The sequence below is a fragment of the Cryptomeria japonica genome, chromosome 7 (genome assembly GCF_030272615.1).
Source record: "Cryptomeria japonica chromosome 7, Sugi_1.0, whole genome shotgun sequence".
In the NCBI taxonomy this organism is placed as follows: Eukaryota; Viridiplantae; Streptophyta; class Pinopsida; order Cupressales; family Cupressaceae; genus Cryptomeria; species Cryptomeria japonica.
The window spans coordinates 493,861,215-493,888,992 of NC_081411.1; the positions used below are offsets into that span (position 1 = coordinate 493,861,215).

At 37.1% G+C, this 27,778-nt stretch overlaps 1 protein-coding gene across 1 annotated transcript in view; it reads right to left on the reverse strand.

The window, feature by feature from the left end:
* Positions 1-27,778, reverse strand: part of LOC131856828 (uncharacterized) — a 91,781-nt gene that overhangs the window by 47,171 nt on the left and 16,832 nt on the right. The window contains exon 4 of the mRNA XM_059208766.1: positions 16,681-16,921. Within this exon, the coding sequence (XP_059064749.1) occupies positions 16,681-16,921 (241 nt within the window). The remainder of the gene's footprint in view (positions 1-16,680; positions 16,922-27,778) is intronic.

The window sequence follows — 27,778 nt, forward strand, 5'->3', positions numbered from 1 at the left end:
TTTGGTCCACAGAATATCTATGACGCCATGGAAAATGAGCAGCGACATTAGGAGCAAGTCTACACAAAAGATGATACCATTGAAGACCTCGAAAAAATCCTTAACTTATTTAATATCCTGGCCAACCATGATAATACCTCTGTCCTGACACTTACAGTAGCTAAACTTGATCCACTTAATGACTCTTTACCACTTATCTTTACTGACCTCATAGACTAGGATGAACCTGAAAATAATGACATACCCATTTTCTCAAATGATGAATCCATTATCTATTACTTGTGTATCATTAACCCAGAAACAGACTCTACCAGTTAACAAAGTAACGACATCTGCAATCAAGGGAATGCCAAGTTTCTCAGTCGCAAAAATGAACAAAATAAAGGATTTGTTGCTGAAAACCAGTCAATGTCAGCAATAGATAACAAAAAAGTAAAAATAAAGGATGCATCTAAGAGTGAAAACCTTTTTAAGGCACCTAAATATGGGAGACTTGACACTCTTCCTAAACATTACCAGGAGCGATCACCCATATTGATTGACCCCACTCAATCAATCAACATTGGTACAACAGAAGCAGCCAAAAACATACACCTTGCAGAATCTTTGACAGAGGAAGAAAAATCAGAGTTTATCCAAGTTTTCAAAGAAAAGAAAATCAACTTTACTTGGTCATATGCAGATATGCCCAGGATTGATCCATAGTTAATCATGCATCACTTATCCATTACTCCAGGATCTAAGCCAGTCAAGCAAAATCTGAGAAAGATGAATCCACATGTAGCACTCATGGTCAAAGCTAAGCTGAAGAAACTATTAGATGTTGGATTTATTCGACCTATCGACTATGCTGAATGGATTTCCAACATCGTACCAATATCTAAACTAGATGGCAGTATCAGGATATGCACTGATTTTAGAGATGTCAACAAAGCCTATCCAAAGGATGACTTTCCTTTGCCTAGTATCGACATAATTGTAGACCTCACAGCAGGCCATGCAATGCTATCACTAATGGACGATTTTTCAGGCTATAATCAAATCAAGATAGCCCCAAAGGATCAAGATAGAACAACGTTTACCTATCCTTGGGGAATGTATTGTTGAAATGTCATGCCATTTGGCTTAAAGAATGCTGGGGCAACTTATCAATGAGCAATGACAACAATCTTTAATGACATGATGCATAACTTCATGGAGGACTATGTGGATGATTTACTAGCTAAATCATTTACCCGAGCAGAACATCTAAGCATCTTAGAAAAGATTTTTGATAGATTGGAAAAATTCAAAGTCAGGCTCAACCCTAAAAAGTGTGTCTTCGAGGTAACATCAGGCAAATTACTAGGCTACATAGTTTTAGCAAAGGGCATTGAAGTGGATCCAGCAAAGGTACAAGACATAATGGAGATGCCACCACCAAAGAACATCCGCCAACTTAGATCTCTACAAGGACGACTCCTGTCAATCAGGTGATTCATCGCTCAACTAGCAGAGAAAAGTCTACCATTCAATCAATTGCTACATAAAAATATACCATTCATATGGGAAGCCAAATGTGGAGAATAATTCTATCAAATCAAGCAATATCTAATGAACCCACTAGTTCTAGTACCACCAATAGCAGGGAAGCCACTCATTCTCTACATTTCAACAACAGATATATCACTGGGGGCATTATTAGCACAAGAGGATCAACAAGGCAAGGAATGAGCTATCTACTACATCATCAAGACATTAAACGGATATTAACTCAACTATACATTCATTGAGAATGCTTGTCTAATAGTGGTATTTGCTTCTCAAAAGTTTTGGCATTACATGCTAGCTCACAAAATTAAGATAGTCACAAAAATTGATCCTCTCAAATATTTGCTCAGCAAAGCAGCTCTTACAGGCAGATTGGCTAAATGGGTCATGATTCTTAGTGAATTTGATATCCACTATATAGAGTGACGAGCTATCAAAGGACAAGTAATTGCAAATCAACTAGCTGAAGCACCGCTACCGGGAAAACAACCAATGGAGATCAAATTTTTGGATAGGGATGTTCTTACTATTTCCACCAAACAATGGACCCTATACTTTGATGGATCCTATACTCAACATGGCTCAGGTGTTGGCATTCTGTTCATCATTGCTGACGGGCACACCATACCAGGATCTTATAGGCTCATGTTTCCATGCACAAATAACATTATTGAATATGAGGCACTGGTTATAGGCATCAAAATGGTTGTAGAATGGAGAATCACAAAATTAAAGTCTACGGAGATTCACAACTAGTCATCAATCAAATCAACAATGACTATCAGACGAAGGACAACAAGCTGCTACCATACAAACAAATGGTGGATGATTTCAAACAATATTTTGTACACATCACCTTCAAACAAATACCAAGGTTGGAAAATAGAGCAGCTGATGCAATGGATACTATCGCTTCACTACTACAAATTTTAGAGCAATAGAGTCGTTACAAGTTTCTGGTAGAGCAACTATTCTCCCCATCCTATGACCATTCCGAATCCCATGTTATCTATGCCTTGACCAGTTTTGACTCTCCGTTATACGGACCAATATATGACTATCTTAAAAGAAATATCCTACCCATTGACCTATCTCGAAACCAAAAATGCAACTTTATCCAGCAAGCTGCCCATTATACTCTCACTACTGATACTTTGTACCGTCGAGGTCTAGATGGTACTCTTCTTTGTTGCCTTGATCGTAATGAATCCGACTTCGCTTTACAAGAGCTTCATGAAGGTATCTGTGGCACACATTCAAGTGGTCCTACTCTTGCTAAAAAAATTATGAGAATGGGATATTACTAACCAACAATGGAAAAAGACTCTTACCATTTTGCAAAGAAGTGTCCTAAATGCCAAATCCATGGCAATCTTATATATGCACCAGCACAAGAACTGCAGTCATTCACAACATACTAATCCTTTTGCTAGTGGGGACTGGACTTAGTCGACAAAATACATCCTTCATCTTCAAATGGACACAAGTTCATTAAAACTACAATAGAATATTTTACCAAATGGATTGAAGCGGTCCCCATGACCACAGTGACTGGGAAACAAATTGCCTCTTTTATTCTTAATCATCCAGTTTGCAGATATGTCATTCTAAGTTTCATCATCATAGATAATGGATGACCTTTCAAGAACCAAGATGTGCGAGAACTATGTGACAAATTTAAGATCCAACATTGTTTCTCTACACCTTACTACCCATAGGGGAATGGTTAGGCCGAAGCATCCAACAAAATAATATTGAAAATCCTAAAGAAAATAGTGAATGATGCAGGCAAAGATTGGCACACACAACTCAATCCAGCACTTTGGGTATATAGAACTAGCATTTGCACACCTACATGAGCTACACCATATTCATTGGTATATGGATCAGAAGCAATTTTACCCCTAGAGGTAGAAATTCCATCTCTCAGAGTCTCTTTGAAAGGCCTAATTCCAGATGAAGAGTATCGAGTCAACCAACTGCAAGAGCTTGAACTTCTAGATGAAATATGCCAGCATGCCTAAACTCACCTCAAAGCATATCAACAACGCATGTGCAGAAGCTACAACCACAAGGTCATTCCCAGAATTTTTAAAATTGGTGATCTAGTACTCAAGAAAAATCCTAGAAATCAGCAAGATCGGGAAAAGAAAGGGAAATTTGAACCTAACTGGTTAGGTCCCTATGTCATCATATCAACCTATGGATCAGGTGCTTATCAGCTAACAACTTTAGAAGGAGATGTGCTCGATGAACCAACTAACAACATCCATCTGAATAAATACTATACCTGAGCAGTCTAATGCATGGAAAAGTAAAAAATATCAAAAAATCAAAAAAATCAAGAAAAAGCAAATAAAAAGGTACAATAAAAGCAACTAGTGAAAACCTGGCAACAAGCGCTACTACGAAGGGACAACTCCTCTATCTATATTTACTAACAAGCCATTATATCCATAGTCCAGAACTATAGGCCATCGCCTGACATTTTATCACATTATCCAAGACATACTTACCATAGTCACTATCTTGTTTTATCCACATATCCTTTCATCGTATCCCACCATGGCTTGGTAATCACTATACATATCCACGTTAAGAGGAAAACTCAACTAGGGGCAGCATTGATCAAAATTTCATCTTCAATCAAAACTTGCAGCAAACTCAGAACATCCTATCTAGCAAACAAATAAACAATCACAAAAACAAACATTGATCACTTAAAAGGATTCACAAAACATGATGGATAATTTTTTGAAGTATCAAATGTTTGCATCTTGCATGAAGTTTTGACTATTTTTGCGCTTGAACTTTTTGAACTATTGGATCCTCTACATTTTCTCAACGAGGCATCAAGCTAGAGAAAGTCATGGGGACTCCAATATTTTTTAATTTTCTGTCTGTAAGGCGATCACTTGTACTATGCAAATACTTGTCTCGAGACGTGATTCACAGCATATCACTGAAGACATGATTCCACTTTGCACATACAAATGGTTTAATCTTGTCTGTTTATATGCAAGCCACACTCAGGTCATCTTGGTTCAATTATACCTTGACGCTTGTGCTATCTTGCAAAATCAAAAACCGTGTAAATTTTTCTCAGGTCATTATGGTTCAATTATACCATTATGCTTGTATAAATTTTCAACAAATCAATGCTCAATGATGATACCTACAAAGAAAGCAAAAACATGTGACTATACTGAGATGATAAAATGGAAGAATGAGGATGCTCAAATTAGTTGCATATCATTTACAATTAGTTGCATATCATTTTAAAATTAGTTGCATATCATTTTACAATTAGTTGCCCATCATTTTTAATATTGCATTTAGTTTCACAACATATCATATCATACATCTCATTTTCAAGATACATCTCACAGCATATCATATCATACATCTCATTTTCAAGATACATCTCACAGCATATCATCATCATACATATCATTTTCAAGATACATCTCACAGCATATCATCATCATACATCTCATTTTCAAGACACATCTCATAGCATATCTTCACCATACATCTCATTTTCAAGATACATCTCACAACATATCATATCATACATCTCACAACACATCATATCATACATCTTATTTTCAAGATACATCTCATAACATCATGCAATAACACATCATATTCATCACATATCAAATCACATACATCTAAGCATTGCATAATCATCATAAAAACATCAAAATCATATAGAAAGCATCATCCATAACATATCACATGAAGATCAAGGAAAATAGTGTCATATATATATCAAAAATGATCAATGTACAAAATATGTCATGTTTGTGTCAATACAACAAAATGATCAAAATACAATAGAGACAACGTCTCTCAGGTATGACTATCTCCTAAGGGTGACGGTCTCACAACAGATGTCCCAACACCTGGATCTCCAGGTGGATAGTGTCTAGTAGGCCCTGTTACGCCTCTTCTCTCTATCCTCGACCCAGTCTCTCTAAATCAACTGGATCTCAAAGCTGTAAAACTCAAAACTCGGCCCTCCCTGGGCACCGCATCCTCGTAATGCCTCCAGTAGTACTCCTCCTCCTTTGGCTCTCAAAGCCATCTCTCTCAAGGTATCTCTCATCAAGACACCCACCGATGCTCTCTCCAAAGCCTCTAATCGAGCCTCAACTTGACCCAACTCTCCAAAACTGTATCCCGCTCAGTGGTCAGCTGTGTAATCTGTCATTGATGCGCCAGTAGCTATATTTGTAGGTGCTACATTGATAACTACAATGACCTAATTTGCACGTCCTCCTGGTGTGTCGAAATCTGCATCTAGATGGGTACCTATGAAGTGGTACCCCCTATCCCTCCCCCTGTCCTCAGTACTGATGGGGTAACACATCTGACCTCCTCCTCTAAGTTGACCGTCTAAACTCATCAGTCCTTCCTACCGCTACTATCACCTCTCCCACCTGCTCCTCACCCCAACTCCAATAGCCAAATCTCCTCTCCCTTTATCCACCACAGTTCTCCGCACTTCTCTCTCCACCTAAATCCCTCTGTCCCCACCATCACCACCCCTATCTCCTCTCCTCCCCTAATCTCCACCCCTATCTCTTCTCCTCCCCCAATATCCTCTTCCTCTATCCCCTCGCCAACCTCGTCCACCTCCTCTACCATCTCCAACATCATCACCTCCACCATCCGCACCTCCCTCATCTAGCTCCTCTCCATCCTCTCCCCATCTCCCTTGCCTCTTAGGCTTCTCATCCTCATCATCGTCAAAAGCGGGAATCATCTCCACTGGATCTGATATCCTAGCCACAACATGTACCGCAAACAGTGTGGCAAACTCCTCTGTCATCCCTGCATCCACTATCCCATAGGCGTAGTCCCATATCTAGTCAGCTAAGTGAAAGAACTCCTTGACCACCGCAACACTATCAATAGTGGGTCCCCACTCTGGTATATCCTATCTCTATCAAGCATACAAGCATGCTCCCTATGGAATCCCCTGCTGACGACCATATTGTCGCAACACCTAGCTATGCAGGAATCTCTCAATCACAAAGGGCATCTGCACTATCAAAAATTAGGACATATAGACATAGGACATCTCCATCCCATCCTCTGCCCATACCTCGCACTCCATGTACGATCTCCAGATGACCATATCAATTTCATCTAACACTCTCCTCCAATGCTCTAGTTTTCCCAGCTTATGCTGGACAACTATCCCTTGATATCTGTATGCATAAGCACACCCAACAGGCCTATCTCTATCTGCAAGTGGCCTGGCTACTGGAATATGCTCCCACGCCCATACCTGTAGCAGTGTCACTCTAGCGAATAGACTATTGTACCCCAAGTAAACTACCTGATATAGATCCCTGTATAAGTGGGCCAACATAGCCGACCCCCATGCAAATCAACAACCTTGTGTCACCATGTCCTCTAGGACCAACCCCCATCCTATTGCCAGTCCCTTTGACCTACAGTCAAGACATAAGAAACCACCTATGAATCCTGCCAACACTGATGGTAGAGGAGCGTAATCCAAATCTATGAACTCCTGCTAGGGTATCTCATATCTGCAAACTGTATTATCCTATAAAATCCAGCAAAGAGCCTCTGTCCTGCCCTCCTCTATCTGCTCATAAGGTAATAGTGCACCTACTACAGGAATCCATAGAATCTAGTAGCAATCCTCAAGTGTCACTATGATCTCACCTATTGCCAAATGGAAGGTGTTGGTGTCACTATGCCACCTCTCGGCCAACAGTGTCAATAAACCTTAGTTAATGATAAACCGGGGCATCTCTAACAAAGAGGATAGGCCACACCTCTCAATGATATCCATGTCAGCTTGTGTCAATCATGGTATCAATGACCACATTCTCAAAAATTGGTCTCATGACTGAACAACCCCAATGCGCTCCTATCACAAACAAAACAAGTCCAATATTAGTTTCCTCATCATATCAAATCATATCAACTTGTAAAACAACTCAAGTTCCACAATCACATCAACCTGTAAAACAACTCAAGTTTCACAATCACATCAACTTGTAAAAAAACTCAAGTTTCATAATCACATCAACTTGTAACATAACTCAAGTTTCACATTCATATCAACTTGTAAAACAACTCAATTTCCACATATATATCAACTTGAAACAATGCATATCAAATCAAGTTCATATCAAAACATCCATATCAAAATCCACATCATATCAAATCAACATCAGATCAACATCGACTTGAAACATTGAAAATCAAATCAAGTTATCTATCCAAAAACCATATCGGAACTCATATTGGACAACTTATCAAAACAATGACAGTAGACACATAGACTGAAATTTGCACCCATCTCGGCATATGGCAAAAACCTACCTATTTTTCTTCATCCAAAATCCTACTTTCCCAAATTTTTCCACTCATATGCTAAACAGTTTTATCTACGCGCTAGCCTACACCTATGCACTACTCTGTCCTATCAATGCGCTACCCCCTTAACCCTACACGCTAGCCTGCACCTATGTGCTACCCTATCCTATCAATGCGCTACCCCCTTAACCCTATGTGCTAGCTTGCACCTATGCGCTACCCTGTCCTATCAATGTGCCACCTAAACTACCCTCTACACCACTTCTTGGCTATGTGCTATCCTACTTGGGCCCTTCGATGCAAACCTAACCCTACATGCTAGGTCATACCTATGCGCTATCCTACACTACCCATGCGAGCCCCTTCTAACCCTATGTGCTAGGTCTTTCCTACACGCTACTCTTTTTCCCTTGCGCGCTACCCTGTGCCCCCGATGTGCTAACCTAGTTCTATGAGCTACCCTAACCCACCCCTGTGATATCCTAATCTACCCAAACACTACCCTACTTTATAAAAAGCTATGCGCTACACAACTTATCATATGTGTTACGGTTTTTACCCGACGTGCTAAACCATTAAATCCGCATGGAAAAATTGAAAAACATGCCTAAAAATGACAAAACAAAAATTAAAAAGGGGTCAAAAATGATGACTTACCAGTGGTCCATACGTGGCAGGCCTTTGATACCTCCGAATGCACTTGAATCGATGAGAAGAAAAAGGAATCAACATTTGTCTTTTTCTCCAAGTGTCACTTTCTCCAAAGTCAACAAGCACAAATGAGACAAAATAAATCACTTTTTACCTTTTTATAGGGTAAATAAAAATTAGGGTTGCGTGAACAAGGACGTAAATTTCTCATGGTCTCATTTCTAACCCTCGCAAACATTATTATCGGGAGATGAATCAACTTATCGCATTCAACATAGACAAAACTTTTTAATGCAATCAAATTTATCAAAACAAATCAAATTTTTAAATTTTTGATTCATCTCTTGAGGGGGCATTATCAACATCATTTATCAAATCTGGGGCATTGTTTATCAAATATGGGGCATGGCATGAACATCTCAACATAACATCACACTGATCATAACCAAATCATGACGACACATCATTTTCTTTGAATCAACATGTGCACACACGTCACTTCAAAGAGGGGAAAAATGTAGATTTATAAAAATGACCATATTCCTAAATGAATATTTAATGTTCATTTTATTCTCATTCCTCTATTTAGTTAAATCTAATTTAATTAAATCACCCACATTCTTCTATTTAATTAAATAAATTATTCTATTTATTTATTTAAATTCACTTAAGCCCTTTACATCATTTAATTGAATAAATCATTTTATTTAATTAAATCCCTTCTCTATTTTTTAATTAAATTTACATTTAATTAAATAGTTTACCCCAATTAAATAAATCTAATTTATTTAAAATCCCCAACTTGCAACCAAATTGAAATAAAGCAATTTATTTTAATTAAATCCTATTATCCCTCATCCACTTGCAAAATCCTACATCTCCCACTTGCATCCTAATCCTCTTCCTAAATTCATCTAGAATCCATCTAATCCTAATCAATTAACCTAAACCCATCCATTATCCCCTTTCCCTAAATTTGAGGAGGTCACTTCTCAAATTTGGAGTAAAGTCTTCAAAAGGCATTAAACCCTTTATGCCTTCAACAAGATAACTTGTTGAATACCCCCAAATTTGGAAGGACTCTTAAAAATTTGTCCCAAAAGTCTTCAAACTATTAATGGTTAACTAACCCTTAGTGGCATGGTTAGAGACTTTTTGCCTAACTTAACCCTCATCTAACCTAGGGGTCTCATCAAGCATTCATTGCTTTGACCATGGTTATCCCTTTAACCTTTGCACAAGAGTTTATCCTTTGGGTAAAAGCTTTATCCATTGGATAACCCTAACCTAACCTTAACCCTTACCTTCTAGGGTAACCATGAGGTCTTCTCAAGCATTTAATTCTTCTTACCTCTCCTCTCAAGCAGTCTTATGTTGAAAATTGTCACCATTTCATTGGTGGAAATTGTAAACATGGATTGATAACTTTCAATCCTGACCCATTATTAACTCCTCCAATATTGACCATCCATTGTCCTATTTTCCCTATAAATAGAGCCCTCATTTCTCCAATTTAAGGGATCCAAGCTTTAGTATCTCAATTATGCTCAATTTTATCAATACATCTAGCCTCTCTTTATAATAGGAATTAATCTAATAAGCATTTTAGAGTATTTCTATTATCATTAGCTTAAATCATTAACTAATAGATCATGTTAGGATAGCATTGTTACTAACCTTGTCATCTTATCATCTAGTTTAACTCATTTGTAGAATCATGCATAAATAGGATGCATTCATGTTAAAATAAATCTAAATCATCCCTCGTTCTTGCATTCATCATCCCTAAGACACTTTGCCCAGTGATTTGAGAGAAAAGGCATTGGCTTGAGGGACCTTATGAGATAGAGAACCAAGGAACCTACCTTGGGAATTTGAGTCATTCTTCATGACTCGATAACTTGCACCAAGAAGTCCTATGGGTGTGTGGACAAGCCCTTTGAACATTATTTTTTACATTTTGAGTTTCATACACTCACTTTTCCCACATACAGATCCAATGAAAGTTAGAGCCAGATTGGAAATGACACCTCTGAAGAACATCAACCAACTTTGATCTCTACAAGGAAGAATTCAATCAATACGTAGATTCATTGCATACCTTGTAGATAATTATCAGCATTTTCAACATCTACTTCACAAGAATATCAAGTTCAAATGGGATGATATGTGTCAACGGGCCTTTTAGATTCTCAAAGACTATCTACTAAATCTACCAGTATTGATGCCACCTATTCAAGGAAAACCCCTATTACTTTACATATCAGCTACACAAACAACATTGGGGGCACTATTGGCACAACAAGATCATGATGGTAAAGAATGGTCTATATACTACATTAGTCACATGTTGTTTGGTTATGAGATTGACTACACTTGAATTGAGTGCACATTTCTTATAGTGGTTTTGCTTCACATAAATTATATCATTACATGCTAACTCACAAAAAAATGCTTGTCGCAAGAATTGACCCACTAAAATACTTACTCAATAAGGTAACACTCATAGGTAGATTGGCTAAATGGACCATGATGTCCAATGAGTTTGATATTGAATCTATTGAAAGAAAAATAATTAAGGGACAAGTCATTGCAAAGAAGCTATAAGATGTGCCTATGATTGATGACACTCCTATTATCTCAAAGATCTCAGATGAATCTATCTTTGTAGTGACAAATTCAAAACCTTGGCAGCTATATTTTGATGGTTCATACACACAGCATGGCACAATAGTAGGTATTCTATTTATCACACCTCAAGGGGATTCAATTCTTAATATCAATTATCATTCCCTTGCACAAACAACATAGCAGAATATGAGGCATTAACAACAAGATTATGGATTGCAAATGATGACTACCAGACTAAAGATGAAAAGTTAATGCCATACAAGAAAATGGTGGATGATTTAAAGCAATACTTCACATAGATATGAGGCATCGACAACTTGATTATTATCCCTTGGAATTTGTTCAAAGACTATCTATGTGAAGTATTGCTTTAAATCATCCACATGACTCAGAATGAGACTTGCTGTGAGTTCTTGGTGGATAATCTTTTGGTCCCCTCATATGAGATCACTCCTATAGAAATGATATATATCGTTGGTCCTGATTCCCCTTGGTATGACAACATTTTAACTTACCTTTGTAACAATATTCTTCCACCTAACCTTTCAAACAATCAACACTATACCTTCATTCGCCAATCCTCCCACTATGTCATCTTAGCTGATACCCTTGATCAATAGGGTCTAGATGGTACTCTCCTTAGATGTTTAGAAGGTGACGAAGCTCAGATTGTGTTATGTGAGTTTCAAAAAGGTATATGTTGTTCTCACTCTAGTGGTCCAACTTTAGCCAAGAAACTTATGAAGACTGGATACTACTGACCTATTATCGAAAATGACTCATACCAATTTGTCAAAAAATGCAACAATGTCAGATCCATGGAGACCTTATTCATGCACCCACACAAGAACTTCAACCAATTGCCACTCCATGGCCCTTTTGTCAATGGGGGCTCGATCTCGTGGGAAATATTCATCCTCCCTCTTCCAATGGGCACAAATTCATTATCACAACCACAAAGAATTTTACGGAATGAATTGAGGTCATTCCTCTCACCCAAGTCACCAAAAAGAAGACCACAACCTTTATCCTCAATTATATCATTTAACAATACAGTGTTCCTCTTTCTATTATCACAGACAATGGGAATCCTTTCAAAAATCAAGATGTTTATGAGCTTTGTGATTGATTCCATATCCATCATCTCTTTTCTACTCCATATTATCCCTAAGGTAATGGTCAAGCTAAGGCATATAACAAAACTATCCTCATAATCCTCAAGAAGAGAGTCGATGATGCTGGCCATAACTGGCATATTCAACTCAATCCTGCACTTTGGGCATATCACACAAGTGTTTGCACACCCACTGGAGCCACTCCCTACTCACTTGTCTATGGTGAAAAATCCATCTTTCCTATCAAGGTAAAACTACCATCTTTACGGGTCTCTTTGCGTGGTCTTATTAGTGACAAAGACTACAGGGTATCTCGCTTACAAGATTTAGAATTATTAAATGAGTGTAGACAAACTACATTTAATCATCTCAAGGCATATCAAAAAAATATGAGTTGAAGCTACAATCACAAGGTAAAGCCTCAGACATTTGAGGTGGGTGACTTAGTTCTAAGAGAAAATCCAAAAAAATTAGCAGGATAGAGAGAAAAAAGGCAAGTTTGAACCAAATTGGCTTGGGCCCTATGTCATCACAACAATATATGGATGAGGTGCCTATCAACTATCAACATCAAAAGGAGAACCTTTGGAGTATCCTATCAACAACATGCACCTTCACAGGTTTTACACATAGTTTTTCAAAGTATCCTAATTAAAAAAAAAATTAAAAATACTATAAATATAAAAAAATAAAGATAAAAATTATTTTGGTGAAAACCTGGAAAACAGATGCCTTATGGCACAAAAAAATTAAAAAATTAAAAAAAGTAAAGAGAAATAAATTTGTCCAATGGTGAAAACTACTTCGTGTTAGGATCCAATTAATACTGAGGGGGGGGGGGGGGTGAATTAGTATTAAGACCAATTCAACATAAACTCAAAATCAAACTTATTTCAACTTATCTCAAATCTGAAAATATCTCAACTTCTATAATCAGATCTAATAACCTCTTTAACATATTTTCTTAACACATCAATCAAATCATTTACCAGTACTTTCACCACCAAAGTAATCATATAAACTTGATCAATTACCAATTCATTAACCTTATCAATAAGATCAAAAAATTTCTCAAACAACTTCTTATTAGTACCGGTAACCTTTGATAAACTTCTGATAAAACATCATAATTGGTTTCTCAGAAATAATGCATGAAATGAAACATAAACAAGAACATCGCATGAAAAATAGTCCACACTTGAACACCATAAGTTTTCGACGTGTAAACCCAAATATGGAAAAAACACAGTGGGAGTTGCCACCCACAAATATTTGTACTCTTTCTAAGTACGCCCCATTAGGAGCTTAGCCTTGTTACAAGCTTACAAAATTCCCGGTTAAGAGAAGACTCTGTCAGGATTCACTCGGTTAGGATCAACCTCATGAGAGGATTTAACACTCTTTTGAGAGCTGTCCTATTAGGGGACTTAAATGATTAAGGCTTGTTAGAACCTACCGGGTCAAGGGATTTAACCTGTTGCAACTGTTAGGAAACAATAGTAAGAAAATGATATGTTTTCTTGCACTTCCCTTTTTGCTTGATCAGATCCAGTTATACACATCACTTTGCAACTCTCAGGAAAATTACACACTTCACTTGGATGGCTTAACACATTCTCTAAGACCACCGACTCAATAAACATCAATTGTGTCTACATAAATAGCCATCACAACTAGGTCGGCCACACAACCTAATTACATCAAGAATTTACAATAAGATCACAAAAGATCATTGTAGATTGCTATCCAGATCATAACAACAAATTACAATGTAATATCAATCATTGATTGATCATAACTCATCATGGAAATCTGATCTATATCCTCAAGATAGTCTCCAAAGCATTTTGCTGGTTTCCAAGAAAATCTTCCTTGAATCACGCTAAAACAACTATTAAATCTTTCATGTGGGTTGTGCCATGTTACCAACTTTAAGTAGACTCACTGTCGATCACCACCATAACATAAATCATTACCGGTTTGAAGATTTCATCACTGGTCCTTAAACCCTACTAAAACCTTAGCAAAACTTCATTAAAAATTGAAAGATGCCTTCCGATAATCATCACAAGTTCTGGTTCTGGTCACATACATATTTCCATGATACAAGCTCACCATCCAACCCGCAAATCACCAATCATTTCCAATCAACCGATCTAATCAAAATAATTCAGCTTTATCGGTAAACCCTGTCATCCAGTAAACAAAATCACTTAGATGCTAAAACAAAACATCGGGAACATCAATTTCCAACAATGACAACACAAATAACTGATCATGTCATCTATTCATAGAATCTCAATCTCTTCATCACAAATAGACTTCTATCCTTTACTGGTGCAGTTATCCAACTTCAACTGCATGACTTGATTTGCATCAGCTATGCCAAATGCCAACAATCTCCCCCTTTTGCATTGATGGAAACACTAATCAGATACACAATTAGAATACCATCATCATCATCAACTTGTTTGTCGATATTACATGATCTTTTCTTTATATATCCCCCTAAACCAATGCTTCATTCAATTTGATCTTCAACTTCTCACATGTCTGCCAAATCTGATTTATATTCATTTCTTCTCCCCCTTTGACAACAATGCCAAAGATGTAAATGCATCACTTGTCAATAATTCTATTGTTGACTCTTTCACCATCTCTACTACATAAATTAGAAAATTATAATAGAGAATTAAATCACAATTTTCCATCAGACTTGCTCCACAAAGGAGTAGCCTATACCTTCATCAATCCTTGGTGTAAAAAAAACATGAAATCCACAAGATTGATGGATCTCCATCATTCTAGTTCTTTCTGTGTAGAGGTCTAACCCCTAGCTTACCTCTAAGAAACTCAAAAGTAGCCTTCAATAAGGGTTTAGTAAAGATATCATCCAACTGATCTTTACTCTTCACATATTCCATCTTCACTTCCTTATCTTGACCTCTTTCCCTTATGAAATTATACTTCAATTCAATGTGCTTGGTTCTAGCATGTAATAAAGGATTTTTAGAAATATTGATTGCACTTGTATTATCACAATAGATAGTTACCAGTTCTGGCATATCTATCTTGAATCCTTCTAGCACATATCTCATCCATATCACCTGTGTGCAATTCATGGATGCAACAACATACTCAACTTCAACTGTAGATTGAGAGACACAAGTTTGTTGCTTTCTCATCCATGCCACTAATCTTCCTCCAAGTAGAAAAGCTCCACCGGTTGTGCTTTTCCGATCATCAACATTACCTACCCAATCAACATCAGTAAGGACATTGAAAGTAAAATCACCTTTATAGGGATACCATAAACCATAGTCTATTGTGCCTTTGAGATACCAAAAAATTCTCTTCACAACTAGCATGTGACTTTCTTTAGGCTCTTTTTGAAATCTTGCAACTAATCCAACATCATGAGCAATATCCGATCTGCTATGGACAACATAATGTAACTTGCCAATCATAGATTTGTACTCTTTTTCACTAACATCGGGGGAATCATCTTCTTTTGACAACTTGCAACCAGTCACCATCGTTGTACCTATCAATTTGTAGTCTTCCATGCCGAAAGTCTTCAACACTTCTTTGATATACTTGGTCTGACAAATAAAGATACCACCATCTAGTTGTTGGACCTATAATCCAATAAAAAACTTAATTTCACCGATTAGAGACATTTTAAATTCCTTTTTTCATTATATAAGAAAATTCCATACACATATCATCATTGTCACCAAAAATTACATAATCAACAAATACTTTAGCTATCAACATCTTGTCTCCATCACTCTTCAAATAAATATTCCTATCCTCACTGGTACGTTGGAATCCAATCTTGATCAAATGTGCATGTAATCTCTCATACCATTCTCTTAGTGCCTGCTTAAGACCATACAAATATTTGTACAATTTACACACCATGTCTTTATCATCGGTCAAGGAAAATCCATCATGTTGTTTGATGTATACTTCTTCTAGAATCCCATTTAAAAAGGTTGACTTGGCATCCATTTGGTAGACTTTTAATCCTTTATATGCAGCAAATTCCAGTAGCATTCTTACACCTTCCAATCTAGCAACAGGTGCAAATGTTTCACCATAGTCCTTACCTTCCTCTTGAGCATTACCTTTGCAGACTAACCTTGCCTTGTTTCTTACAATCCTTCCTTCTGCATCCAATTCATCCTAAAGACCCATTTTGTTCCAATTACATTTTTATCGTCCGGTCTAGGAACAAGTGACCATGTCTAATTCTTCTCAATTTGATCTAATTCTTAATTCATTTCTTTCACCCAATCATCATCCTTTAGTGCTTCATTAACTGTCTTGGGTTCAATTGTAGATATCAAACATGAATTCTCTCTTATCTTTCTCCTGATTTGCACACCTGCATTCTTATCACCAATTATATTTTCTTGTGAATAATTCAGTATGACATATCTAGGTATTACTTGTGTTGGTTCTGCATCTTCTTCATCAGATTCTCCATTTTCACTTTCACCGCTCATCGGTTGAGCACCTAGTTCTGCATTTTCCAGTTGTTCATTATTCTTTTCTTCTAGTTCAGTGATCACACAGTTTTCCTCATTATCATCATTTTCAGGTTTAGATTTGCTTGTAGCTTCAGACTTATCAGATAAATCATCAACTTTTACATTAGTACTTTCAATAATTTTCTTAGTCCTCTTATTGTAACATTTATATTCTTTACTCTTCGAAGAGTAACCAAGAAAAAATCCTTCATTAGATTTTGCATCAAACTTCTCAGTTTAGTTATCTCTCTTGATAAAACATTTATTTCCAAAGATTTTAAAATAACTAAAACAAGGATTTTTTCCATACCATAGCTCATAGGGTGTCTTATTGTTACCTCTTTTTACTAGTACCTGGTTAAGAGTGTATACAATAGTACTGACCACTTCTCTCCAAAACATTTTGGATACATTTCTCTGTAATAACATAGTTCTTGTAGCTTCTACTATTGTTCTATTCATTCTTTCTATAATGCCATTCTGTTGTGGTGTCCTCAAAGCTGACATTTGTCTCTTTATACCTTGTTGATCACAATACTTAACAAATTCATCAAATGTGAATTCACCAACTCGGTCTGATCTTAAACACTTCAAGTTCTTACCTGTTTCCTTCTCAACCAGAGCTTTAAATGATTTAAATTTATTAAATGCTTCTGGTTTCTCTCTTAGAAATGCTACCCACATCATTTTAGAATAGTCATCGGTGAAGATCATGAAATACCTATCACCATAATAACTCTTTGTTCTCATATGGCCACAAATATCGGTATGTACCAAATCTAAAAAATTCTTAGAAATACCATTCTTTCTCTTGAAAGAAATAGAATTCATCTTACCGATTTGACAATCTTTGCATATCACACTATCTGGTTTGACAAGTTGTGGTAATCCTCTTACAACACTTGACTTGCTTATCTTAATTAGATTATCATAATTAACATGAAAACATCTTTTATGCCATAACCAATTGTCATCCATTCTTGCAACCAGACAATTATTAACATTACTGTTCAAATGAAATAAGTTACCTCTAGTTTGCTTCCCGGTAGCAATTAGTTCACCATTACTTCCAAGAATTCTGTAGACTCCACTCTTAAATTCAAGCAAATAACCTTTATCATTGAGTTGACCAACACTTTTAAGATTATTCTTAAGACCATCAACCCAAAATACATCATCAACATTACTCTTTCCATTTAGAGAGATAAAACCTTTACCTTTCACCATGCAAGGAGAGTTGTTTCCAAATATAACAACACCTCCATCAAATTTATTAGGGGTTATGAGCTTACTTTTGTCTCCGGTCATGTGGTGTGAGTAGCCACTATGTATAATCCACTCATCACTATTATCCATATGAGATACTAGTGCCTTTTTATCAGACAGTTCCTCCTTCACAATTACAAACTCAATTTCTTCATTGTCATTTTCTTCTTCCGACTCCTCATCGGTCACACTTTCATCTACTACAACATAACAATGTTTCTTTCCCTTTCCTTTGAATCTTCTAAAATTTTCTTTCTTATTAGTGCTAGAGTAGTTAGCAGCAATATGACCAATTTTATTACAAGAGAAACACTTCAAAGGTAGCTTTCCTCTATACTTACTAGTGCCTCTTGGAAATATCTTTTCTAACAATGCTTCAAGTTCCATCACTTGATCTTCACTGTCTTCATCTCCCTAGTTTCTTCCATGACTTGTCCTACACTCATGATTTTGATATATATCTTTTCCTTTTCTAGAAGATGAACTGGTAATAGAAGCTTTAAAGGAAGATTCAATAGATTTTGTCACACTATTGTCAAAACTATTTAATTCAAAAGATGTAAGCTTACCAATCAATGAATCAACAGTTACCTTATCTTTAGCAACAGATCTAATTTCTTGGATTGCTGATACTCTAATAGCATACTGAGGTTGAAGAGTTTTGAGCATTTTACTTACTATTGTATCATCTTCTATTTTTCCTCCAACACTCTTAATGCTGCCAACAACTTCTTTGATTCTCTGACCATACTGTCTAATATTCTCTCCTTCAAGCATTCTCATGTCATCAAACTTTCCTCTCAAGCTTTCCTCTTTACCTCTTTAAACATGCCCATCTCCTCCATAGATTGTCTCTAACTTTTCCCAAACCTCACCTGCAGTTTCCAATCTTTGAACATCAATATATTCCGAATTAGATAAAGTACTTACAATAGCTTCTAGGGCTTGCATGTTATCTTTTTGTTCTCTAAGTTCATCTAGTGTCAAGGGAGTAGTGATAGGAGCACCATATTTTGTTTCAACTTGCTTCCAATATTATACACCAAGACCTTTAATGTAGATCTTCATCATGTCCTTCTAGATCTTGTAGTTATCCTTGTTGAACTTGGGACCCATATTTCTTTATCGTCTTGAATTCCTCAAAATCTTTTCCTTAAGCGATTAGGCTTTCTACAAACAGAGGATTAAAGCTCTGATACTAATTGTTAATCCTATGAGGATCCGGTTAATACTAAGAGGGGGGGGTGAATCAGTATTAAGACCAATTCAACATAAACTCAGAATCAAACTTATTTAAGCTTATCTCAAATCTAAAATTATCTCAACTTCTGTAATCAGATCTAATAACCTCTTTACCAAATTTTCTTAACACATTAATCAAATCATTTACCAATACTTTCACCACCAAAGTAATCATATAAACTTGATCAATTACCAAATCATTAACCTTATCAATAAGATCAAAAAGAATCTCAAACAACTTCTTATCAGTACCAATAACCTCTGATAAACTTCTAATAAAACATCATAAACGGTTTCTCAGAAATAATGTATGAAATGAAATATAAAAAAGAACATCAAATGAAAAACATTCCACACATGAACACCATAAGTTTTTGACATGGAAACCCAAATAGGGAAAAAACCATGGTGGGAGTTGGCACCCACAAATATTTGTACTTTTTCAAAGTATACCCTGCTAGGAGCTTAGCCTTGTTATAAGCTTACAATACACCCGGTTAAGAGTAGACCCTGTCAGGAGTCACTCGATTAGGGGATTTGCCTTGCAACTCGATTAGGATCTTGATGATTTATTAGGATCAACCTTGTGAGAGGATTTAACACTCTTTTGAGAGCTGCCCTATTAGGGGACTTCAATAATTAAGGCTTGTTAGAACCTATCCAGTTAAGGGATTTAACCTACTGCAACTGTTAGGGAACAACAATAAGAAAATGATCTGTTTTCTTGCACTTCACTGCTTGCTTGATCAAATCTAGTTATACACATTACTCTACAACTCTTAGGTAGATTGCACACTTCACTTGGATGGCTTAACACATTTTGTTAGACCACCAACTCAATAAACATCAATTGTGTCTACATAAATAGCCATCACAACTAGGTCGGCCACACAACCTAATTACATCAAGAATTTATAATAAGATCAGAAAAGATCATCGTAGATCACTATCTAGATCATAAAAATAAATTACAATGCAATATCAATCATTGATTGATTATAACTCATCACAAAAATCCGATATGTATCCTCAAAACAGTCTCCAAATCATTTCATTGGTTTCCAAGAAAATCTTCCTTGAATCATGCTAAAACAGCTATTAAATCTTTCACGTGGGTTGTGCCATGTTACCAACTTTAAGTAGAATCATTTTCGATCACCATCATAACATAAATCATTACCGGATTGAAGATTTCATCACCAGACCTTAAACCCTACTAAAACCTTAGCAAAACTTCATCAAAAATTGAAACACGCCTTCTAGTAATCATCACAAGTTCTGGTTCCAGTCACATACATATTTCCATGATACAAGTTCACCATCTAAACCACAAATCACCAATCATTTCCAATCGACCGATCCAATCAAAACAATTCAGCTTTACTGGTTAAAGTCCTAATTCGCGGACTTTAGATCAATATCGGTAAACCAAATCACTTAGATGCTAAAAATAAACATCAAGAACATCAGTTTCCAGCAATGACAACACAAATAACTGATCATTTCATCTATTCATAGAATCTCAATCTCTTCATCACAAATAGACTTCTATCCTTTACTGGTGTAGTCATCCAACTTCAACTGCATGACTTGATTTGCATCAATTATGCCAAATTCCAACACTTTGATGGTGCCCTAGGCAAGTACCATGGTGAAAAACATATTATTACCGCCATGTGTAGAGACTTTTTCTCATCCCTTCTTCAAGATTCAGTTTCCCCTTTTCACTTTGCAAACACTCATAGCCTTTCATCTGATAATAAAATTTTCCCATTCCCATCATGGCTTCCTATTGATTTACCTAAGATTGGCTCGCCATCCATAATAAACCTTTTTCCACCCTTTTCCATCCATAATAAACCTTTTTCCATCTCTTTTCCTCCACCCATAATAAATCAGGTCTAGTCTGTAACTGGGGGCAAATCCTAAATCTAGTGATGGAAGTAGAACCTTTGCATCAAATGTTTTGAGGAGCATCATCTTTTCATTCCTCCTTTTCACGCACAATTTGCAATAAAAGATCACTTGTATTGTCGATCTGCAATAAATTTTTCACTCTTCTTCGAAATAAAGTATTAGTTTCATGGATCCATTTAGTTTTTGATGAGACACAAGTAGCAATGAGCTTTCAATAAATCAATCTTTTGGTAGACTTCGACTACAACAGGGTTTTTTATTATTATTTGTCCTTTATCAAGATGAGAACATTGTGACCAGATCAAACATGTTAGCATATGTGTCAAGATACACTTATAACTTGAGAATTACAATTTATGTTGTTGTAAAGTCTTTGATTTTATTTTTATTTTATTTTTTATGGTGGCATGTCTTTTATCTTTTCTAAGATGTCTCTGACTAGAGATTTTATCTCCATGATGTCTTTGACTAGAAAGGCGAGGATGGGGTATGCTCACCTAATTTCTATTTGTGGATTGTCTTGTAGTAATACTATGGATCAACCAAGGATATGTGAACATTGTGAGTCTAGTGTGAATTGGGGCATTCCTTGTCTATGATTGTTTGATCTCCATGCAAAGGGTATAGTGATTATCTAGGTTGAACTTATATCTGGATATTCATAACCTATTTGCCATAATAAAGCTCAATGATGATAATAGTGCAAGATTCTCTTTCACCTCGATATCTTCTATCTTCCATCTCTCCTTTCTTGTGTGCCTTCCATTGTCCCATCTTGAGTTCTCTATAGTCCGGTATCACATGATTGAGTATAATGACACACCAAAGATATAGGTGTCTCATGTAGTATCCATCTATATCATCACATGTTAGTTTGCATCATGCATCTCATATAGATAGAAACACTAATCACATTCATCTTTCATATATCATAAATATATATATATATATATAAGCATATCATATCTTGCACACATCATTTGTTAATACATCATGTACATATCATCATCATATTGCATCTCATCTACATCATCATATATAAGCAACATAAAATCATATACATGCATCCATAGCATAACCATGATATAGGATCACCACATAGACATATTGCATCATATGCATCAATTTTATAAGAATCATACATGATAGAACATCTCACAATTCATATAGAAAGCATACATACACTGCATCATCACATCATAAAGCATGTAGAAGCATCACAACATCATAGAAAATGCATCACATAAGATCATAATCATATAGTCATTGCAAGGAATAGGTGATCTCATATATACAAAAAATATAAGTTTCATGATACAATGATGTCAAAATCACATGAAAACAAAATCACTCAAAGGTGTCTATATATCATCATACAAAAACTGATACAAAATGGAACAAAGTGAACTATGATGAACTCCCTCCCTCAAAGATGGTAGTCCTTGATGGAATATGAGCTCCCAAAGTCCCAACCCTTGGATCATCTCAATGACCCCCTCCTATGGATCTTGCTGGTGGTGTTGGCAGCCCCATCACACCTCCACTCAATGCCCTCTATCTATCTTTACCTGTAGTTGTGGTCCGAGATGCCCCTGCCTATAGCTGTCTACTCTCAAATGAGGAGGAACCACCACCTCATATAGACTTCACCAATAGGTAATCTCCTCTCCTGCTCAAATAGAATATGTGTATCCTAACCCTATATCTCCTTGGAGTGTAGATTTGGCTGTCCTGAGTGTATCCTCAGCGGTTGTGCACCGCTCGATGGTTGGATCTCTCTCATCCTTGGCCTCATGTAGTTTCCACTTCAATAGTGTCACCTCTCTCTTGATATCATTGATCTCATCGGCCTAAGCCTATATGAGATCTCTCAACATGAGTAGCTAATCCTCCTCCTCATCCCCTCCTCCTACTACCTCCACCATCTCCTCCTCTCTCTCCTCTTGTCTTAATAAATCCTATATCTATCCCTATATTTTTGCATGTCTCTATCCCTATTCCTATGGTGCAACTGCCACTTGCTTTCCCCCTCTCCCTCTCAGTGGCTTCGATGGTCTATCCTATCCTCCATCTCTACCCTGTACCCTCTCTCCCCCTCCTCCATCCCTACCTCTTCTATCCCTACTTCCTCCACCTCTACCACTCACAATCCTCCTTTCTCCTCCTCTCCTTTGTCTCCTCCATCATCTGTATCCATCCTCCTCATCCTCATCATCATCCAACCCTGGAGTTGGCTCTCCTAGACTTGTCAACCCCACCTGTCAACCCCGAGAATGGATGTGCCTGATGTTGTTCACCAAAAGTGATAACCCAAGACACCTGCAAATCTATCTATGAGATAGCCGATCTCAATCAATGAAACACCTCAGGGCTTGGACAACATAACATAGGATCCTAATGATCCTCCTGCACTTCAGGTTCTGCTAGACCTAGGAGGGGACACCCTTTTGATGCATTAAATACATCAATCACAAACATAAGACTGCATCAACAATAAGCAGACAAACCATTCCACAAGTTCACCAAATTAGGTAACATGTATAGATGGGCTGGATCTTATACAAATAATATGTGAAATAAAGCTTTGGAAGGATAGAACATTAACCCCTAAACATAAAGGAAAATAGATTTATCTTTTAATTTGTTTAATCTGAAAACATCCCCAAACTTGTAAGACCAGTGCCTTATCCAAGGGCAACAGAGTCACACATCACACTATAAATGAAAGCTTATACTGCAAATCCATCTTCATTATTAAATATTCATGCATTTAATGCCTTGCATAAATGCATTACTCATCTCACTCACAGAAAATATCAAATCCAGACACTATATTCCATTATTCGTGATTTATTACAGAATTTAAATTCTTCCTTGAAGAATCCCTGCAATCAATCACAATTACCTCCTTGAGATAACAAATCTCAGCCTCCTTGAGGATCTGATTTGAATATAATGAAAATACAAATCCAGAGACAACTTTTGTGTGAATTTGTACATGCCTTACATACAGAAGAACTTGCAACTAAGAACACCTATAGCAAAGAATTGAACTCCATTACTGAAAGGATAGCCTTGCTCTGTACAATCTTGAAGAATACTCAGAATTGGAAGCCATGAAAAAATGGAGCCATTATCTAAATTTCTGGAACCCTTACAACTGAGAAGAATTGGGAATTAAAAGAGGAGGGAAAAAAATCAAATCTGCAACTAAAATTATCAAATATCTTCTCTCTAACTGAATTTTACTCCCAGCCAAAATGCTTCCAAAATATCCCACATTTGTCAAAATTAAACCCATAATTGGATTTTTCACTCCGAGAGCTTTCCGAGAACATACAACACTTTATATTTTCGCCAAAATTTAGACCCTGGGCGAATTAATTTCCCAATGTGCTCAATCATTTAAATTTTTTGAAATTTAATATAGTTTAGACTATATCATTTACTCATTTTAATTTTGATTTTTGCCTCCATTTGGTCCTGACGCTTTGCCACGTGGCGGTTTTCGATTGGTCAATGGGGTTCATCGGACGCCACCTGGGATGACACCTCATCACCACCTCATCATCTGCTTTATCACTGCCACTTGGCTACCACATGTACACCACCTCAGTGCCACGTCATCGCCACCTAGGCACCACCACTGTGCCACCTCACTGGGACCCACCTGCTGGACATCTAACTATACCCGCCACCTGACTTTCACAACTTCACAGGGTCTAACGTTCGTGCATCTTCAATCTGTGAAACCACGCGGGTCATCGATCTCTATCTAACATGCTCGACATTTACCCTTTTCGCAACTTCGCAGGGCTTAACTTCCATGCATCTCGCCTTTGCGAAACCGCGCGCACTGTTTATCCATCTCGGACTTGCTCACTCATTAAGTTGGCCTTTCTCTACAAAATTTTGCATGTTTCCTCAGGAAGCGTGCCTGTGTGGGATCCACCTGGTCGCCACTCAGTCACCTTGAGATCCGCACCCACGTGTGGGCCAACCTTGGGCACCCATAGGCACAATTCATCAAAAGCCTTTATGGCTTAGACATATTACTACTATGGAGCTTTATATTTAAACATCAAAAAAGTCCCTTCCACAGTGAATGTGGGGTAAAGGCTTTAAACCTGGGATTGCATTTGAAGCTTTTCCTGAGACTTTCATGGAAGTCTTTTGCATTTGATTAAAATCTTCTAAGATTCCTTCTTCATTTTCCACGTAGGGGAGGAAATTTCCTTTGTTTTTGTTGCTTGCTGTTTGCCACATAGAGGGAAAACACTTGGGGTTTTCAACGCCTTCTACCAGTGTGCATTTGCTTGAAAAGTTTAATTGCTGCTCCCAGAAGGAGGCCACGTGAGAAAGGAAGATGGATGCCATAGCATTTGCTGAGGTTTTGCTCGCTGGAGACTTTGAAAAGTCTCTCTTCCACCAAGCTATGCTATCTTCTAATTGCAAAGGAGAAAGCTTGAAAAGTAATCAAAGCCTTCCCAACACCACGTAGGGGTTAATATGCCAACCACATTGGCTCAAAATCTATTTTAATACACTCCACACTCCTTAGCAAAGGCATCGCTTGGTCTGCAGAGAAAGAGAAGGGGGAGGCACGTGAGGAAGAAGTCATCATTGAAGCACTCCAAACACCATTCTCATATACCATACCCATTATATTTGCCTAAGAGTTTTATACGTTGCTCACTTAACTCCACGCAGGATTCCACACATTCAGCTCCAGTACCACGCAGGGAAAGGGAGAATACTGGTTTGCATTTGAACTTTGTTTTTAAAACTTTGTCTTCTAATTACCACACAGGGACTACCATTAGCATTTGTTGTGGAATTTTTTCTTTTCTGCATTTCACATGCCACGTAGGAGGAATTACTGCTAATTGGATTTGGTAAGAAGTTTAAAATGCCTCCAACAGTACCTTGTTTCCTGCTGCATTAACTTCAATTTGTTTAGAAGCTCTTATGGACTTCAAACTCCATGCAAAAAGGGGAAAATGCCAATAGTTTTAATGCCAATGCAATTTCTGGAGTTTAGGTTTGACATGGCTTCTTCAATTCCAAACACTACTATTTACATTTACTAAAATGTTTCAACTTGCCTCTCCTCCACCATACCACATTGAATTTGGCTGAACTACAAATTGTATTTGATTTGGAAGTTTATAGAACCTTTATTTTCATTTGCAGAAAGCTTCTGTAGCTTTTCCAGCCATCACATGGGAGGAAGGATACTGATGGTAGAGTTTTATGCCTTCCAATTTGCATTTGTTTGGTTTTCTGAATGGCTTCCAAAAAATTCTACTTTTTATACTCCTTAGCACATGGAGAACTTTGCTGGCAATACATCTATTGTTGCATAGCAATTTATTTAAAAGCGTCTACAACCTTGCAACATTCATAGGAAGGAGATTGGCATTATGCATGCCCATTGCATTTGATTCAAAATTTAAAATGCCCCTTTCAAGACCACGTTGCCTGCTGCTCACCAATTTGATTTTAAAATATTTAATGACCTTCACCAAACACTATGCAAGCCCAGCCAATTTTATTTGTTTTAAAACTTCATTATTTTCTGCTGAATTTGGTTTAAACACTCACCAATTGCATTTGGTTTGAAGACTCTTTTAATTACCTCTCAAACACCATGCTCCACCTTCCAGCTGCATTTTTTAAAATCCCTTCTCTGTCGCTGAAGGAGGATTTGGGCATTAGAATCATCAATTTGAAATTTATTGGAGGTCTACAGTCTTTTCAACTCTTATGACATGCCACATAATCACAATCCGCACTCAGATATTCTGAAAATCCTTTATTAAACAAAGTCGCCAATAAAATAATACGGCACAGGCATGAGCCAGGTCGAGCCCCAAAGTGGGTCTGACTAAAAAAGTTTTTGTTTTCAAGCTACTGGCCTTTGGAATATCTTCACGGACCTCAAAAATACCTCTGGGAACGATCGACATCGTTTTCGGATCATAAAATTGCATTTTACATCCTTCAGGCAATTACGCCACAATTTTCGCATTTAATCGTGAAGACGTAATTTTCAAACCTATCAAAACACCTTTCTGGAGCTCACCGTCTGACAGACATGTACTTTGATATACAAGGATGACTTCTACCAAATAGTTTCTCAAGACGAGTCCCGAGCGAAGAGATATTAATTTTCAAAAATGCCCAACTGGCTTTGTCGACACTGCGCACCTGATGAAGTCAATGTCTTGGCAACACATGACGCCTTTCTCAAAAATATCAAACGACCTCCATGGGTCCTCAAATTTGGAACATAGGTACCTTAAAGTACATATTAAAACTTGGAAATCTCATTTCAATCATGAGACTGATAGGATGCAAATGGTGCACTTACCAAAACAGCTACATTAACTGATATAACAATGGAGTGTGGATAACTGAATTTGATGGCAAAATGAGCTCTTTTGAAAACCGATCAAACGGATTGGTAGAGCCTTGAAATTTGAAAAGTAGCTCATCATTTATACCAACATTATCCTGGAACAAGCA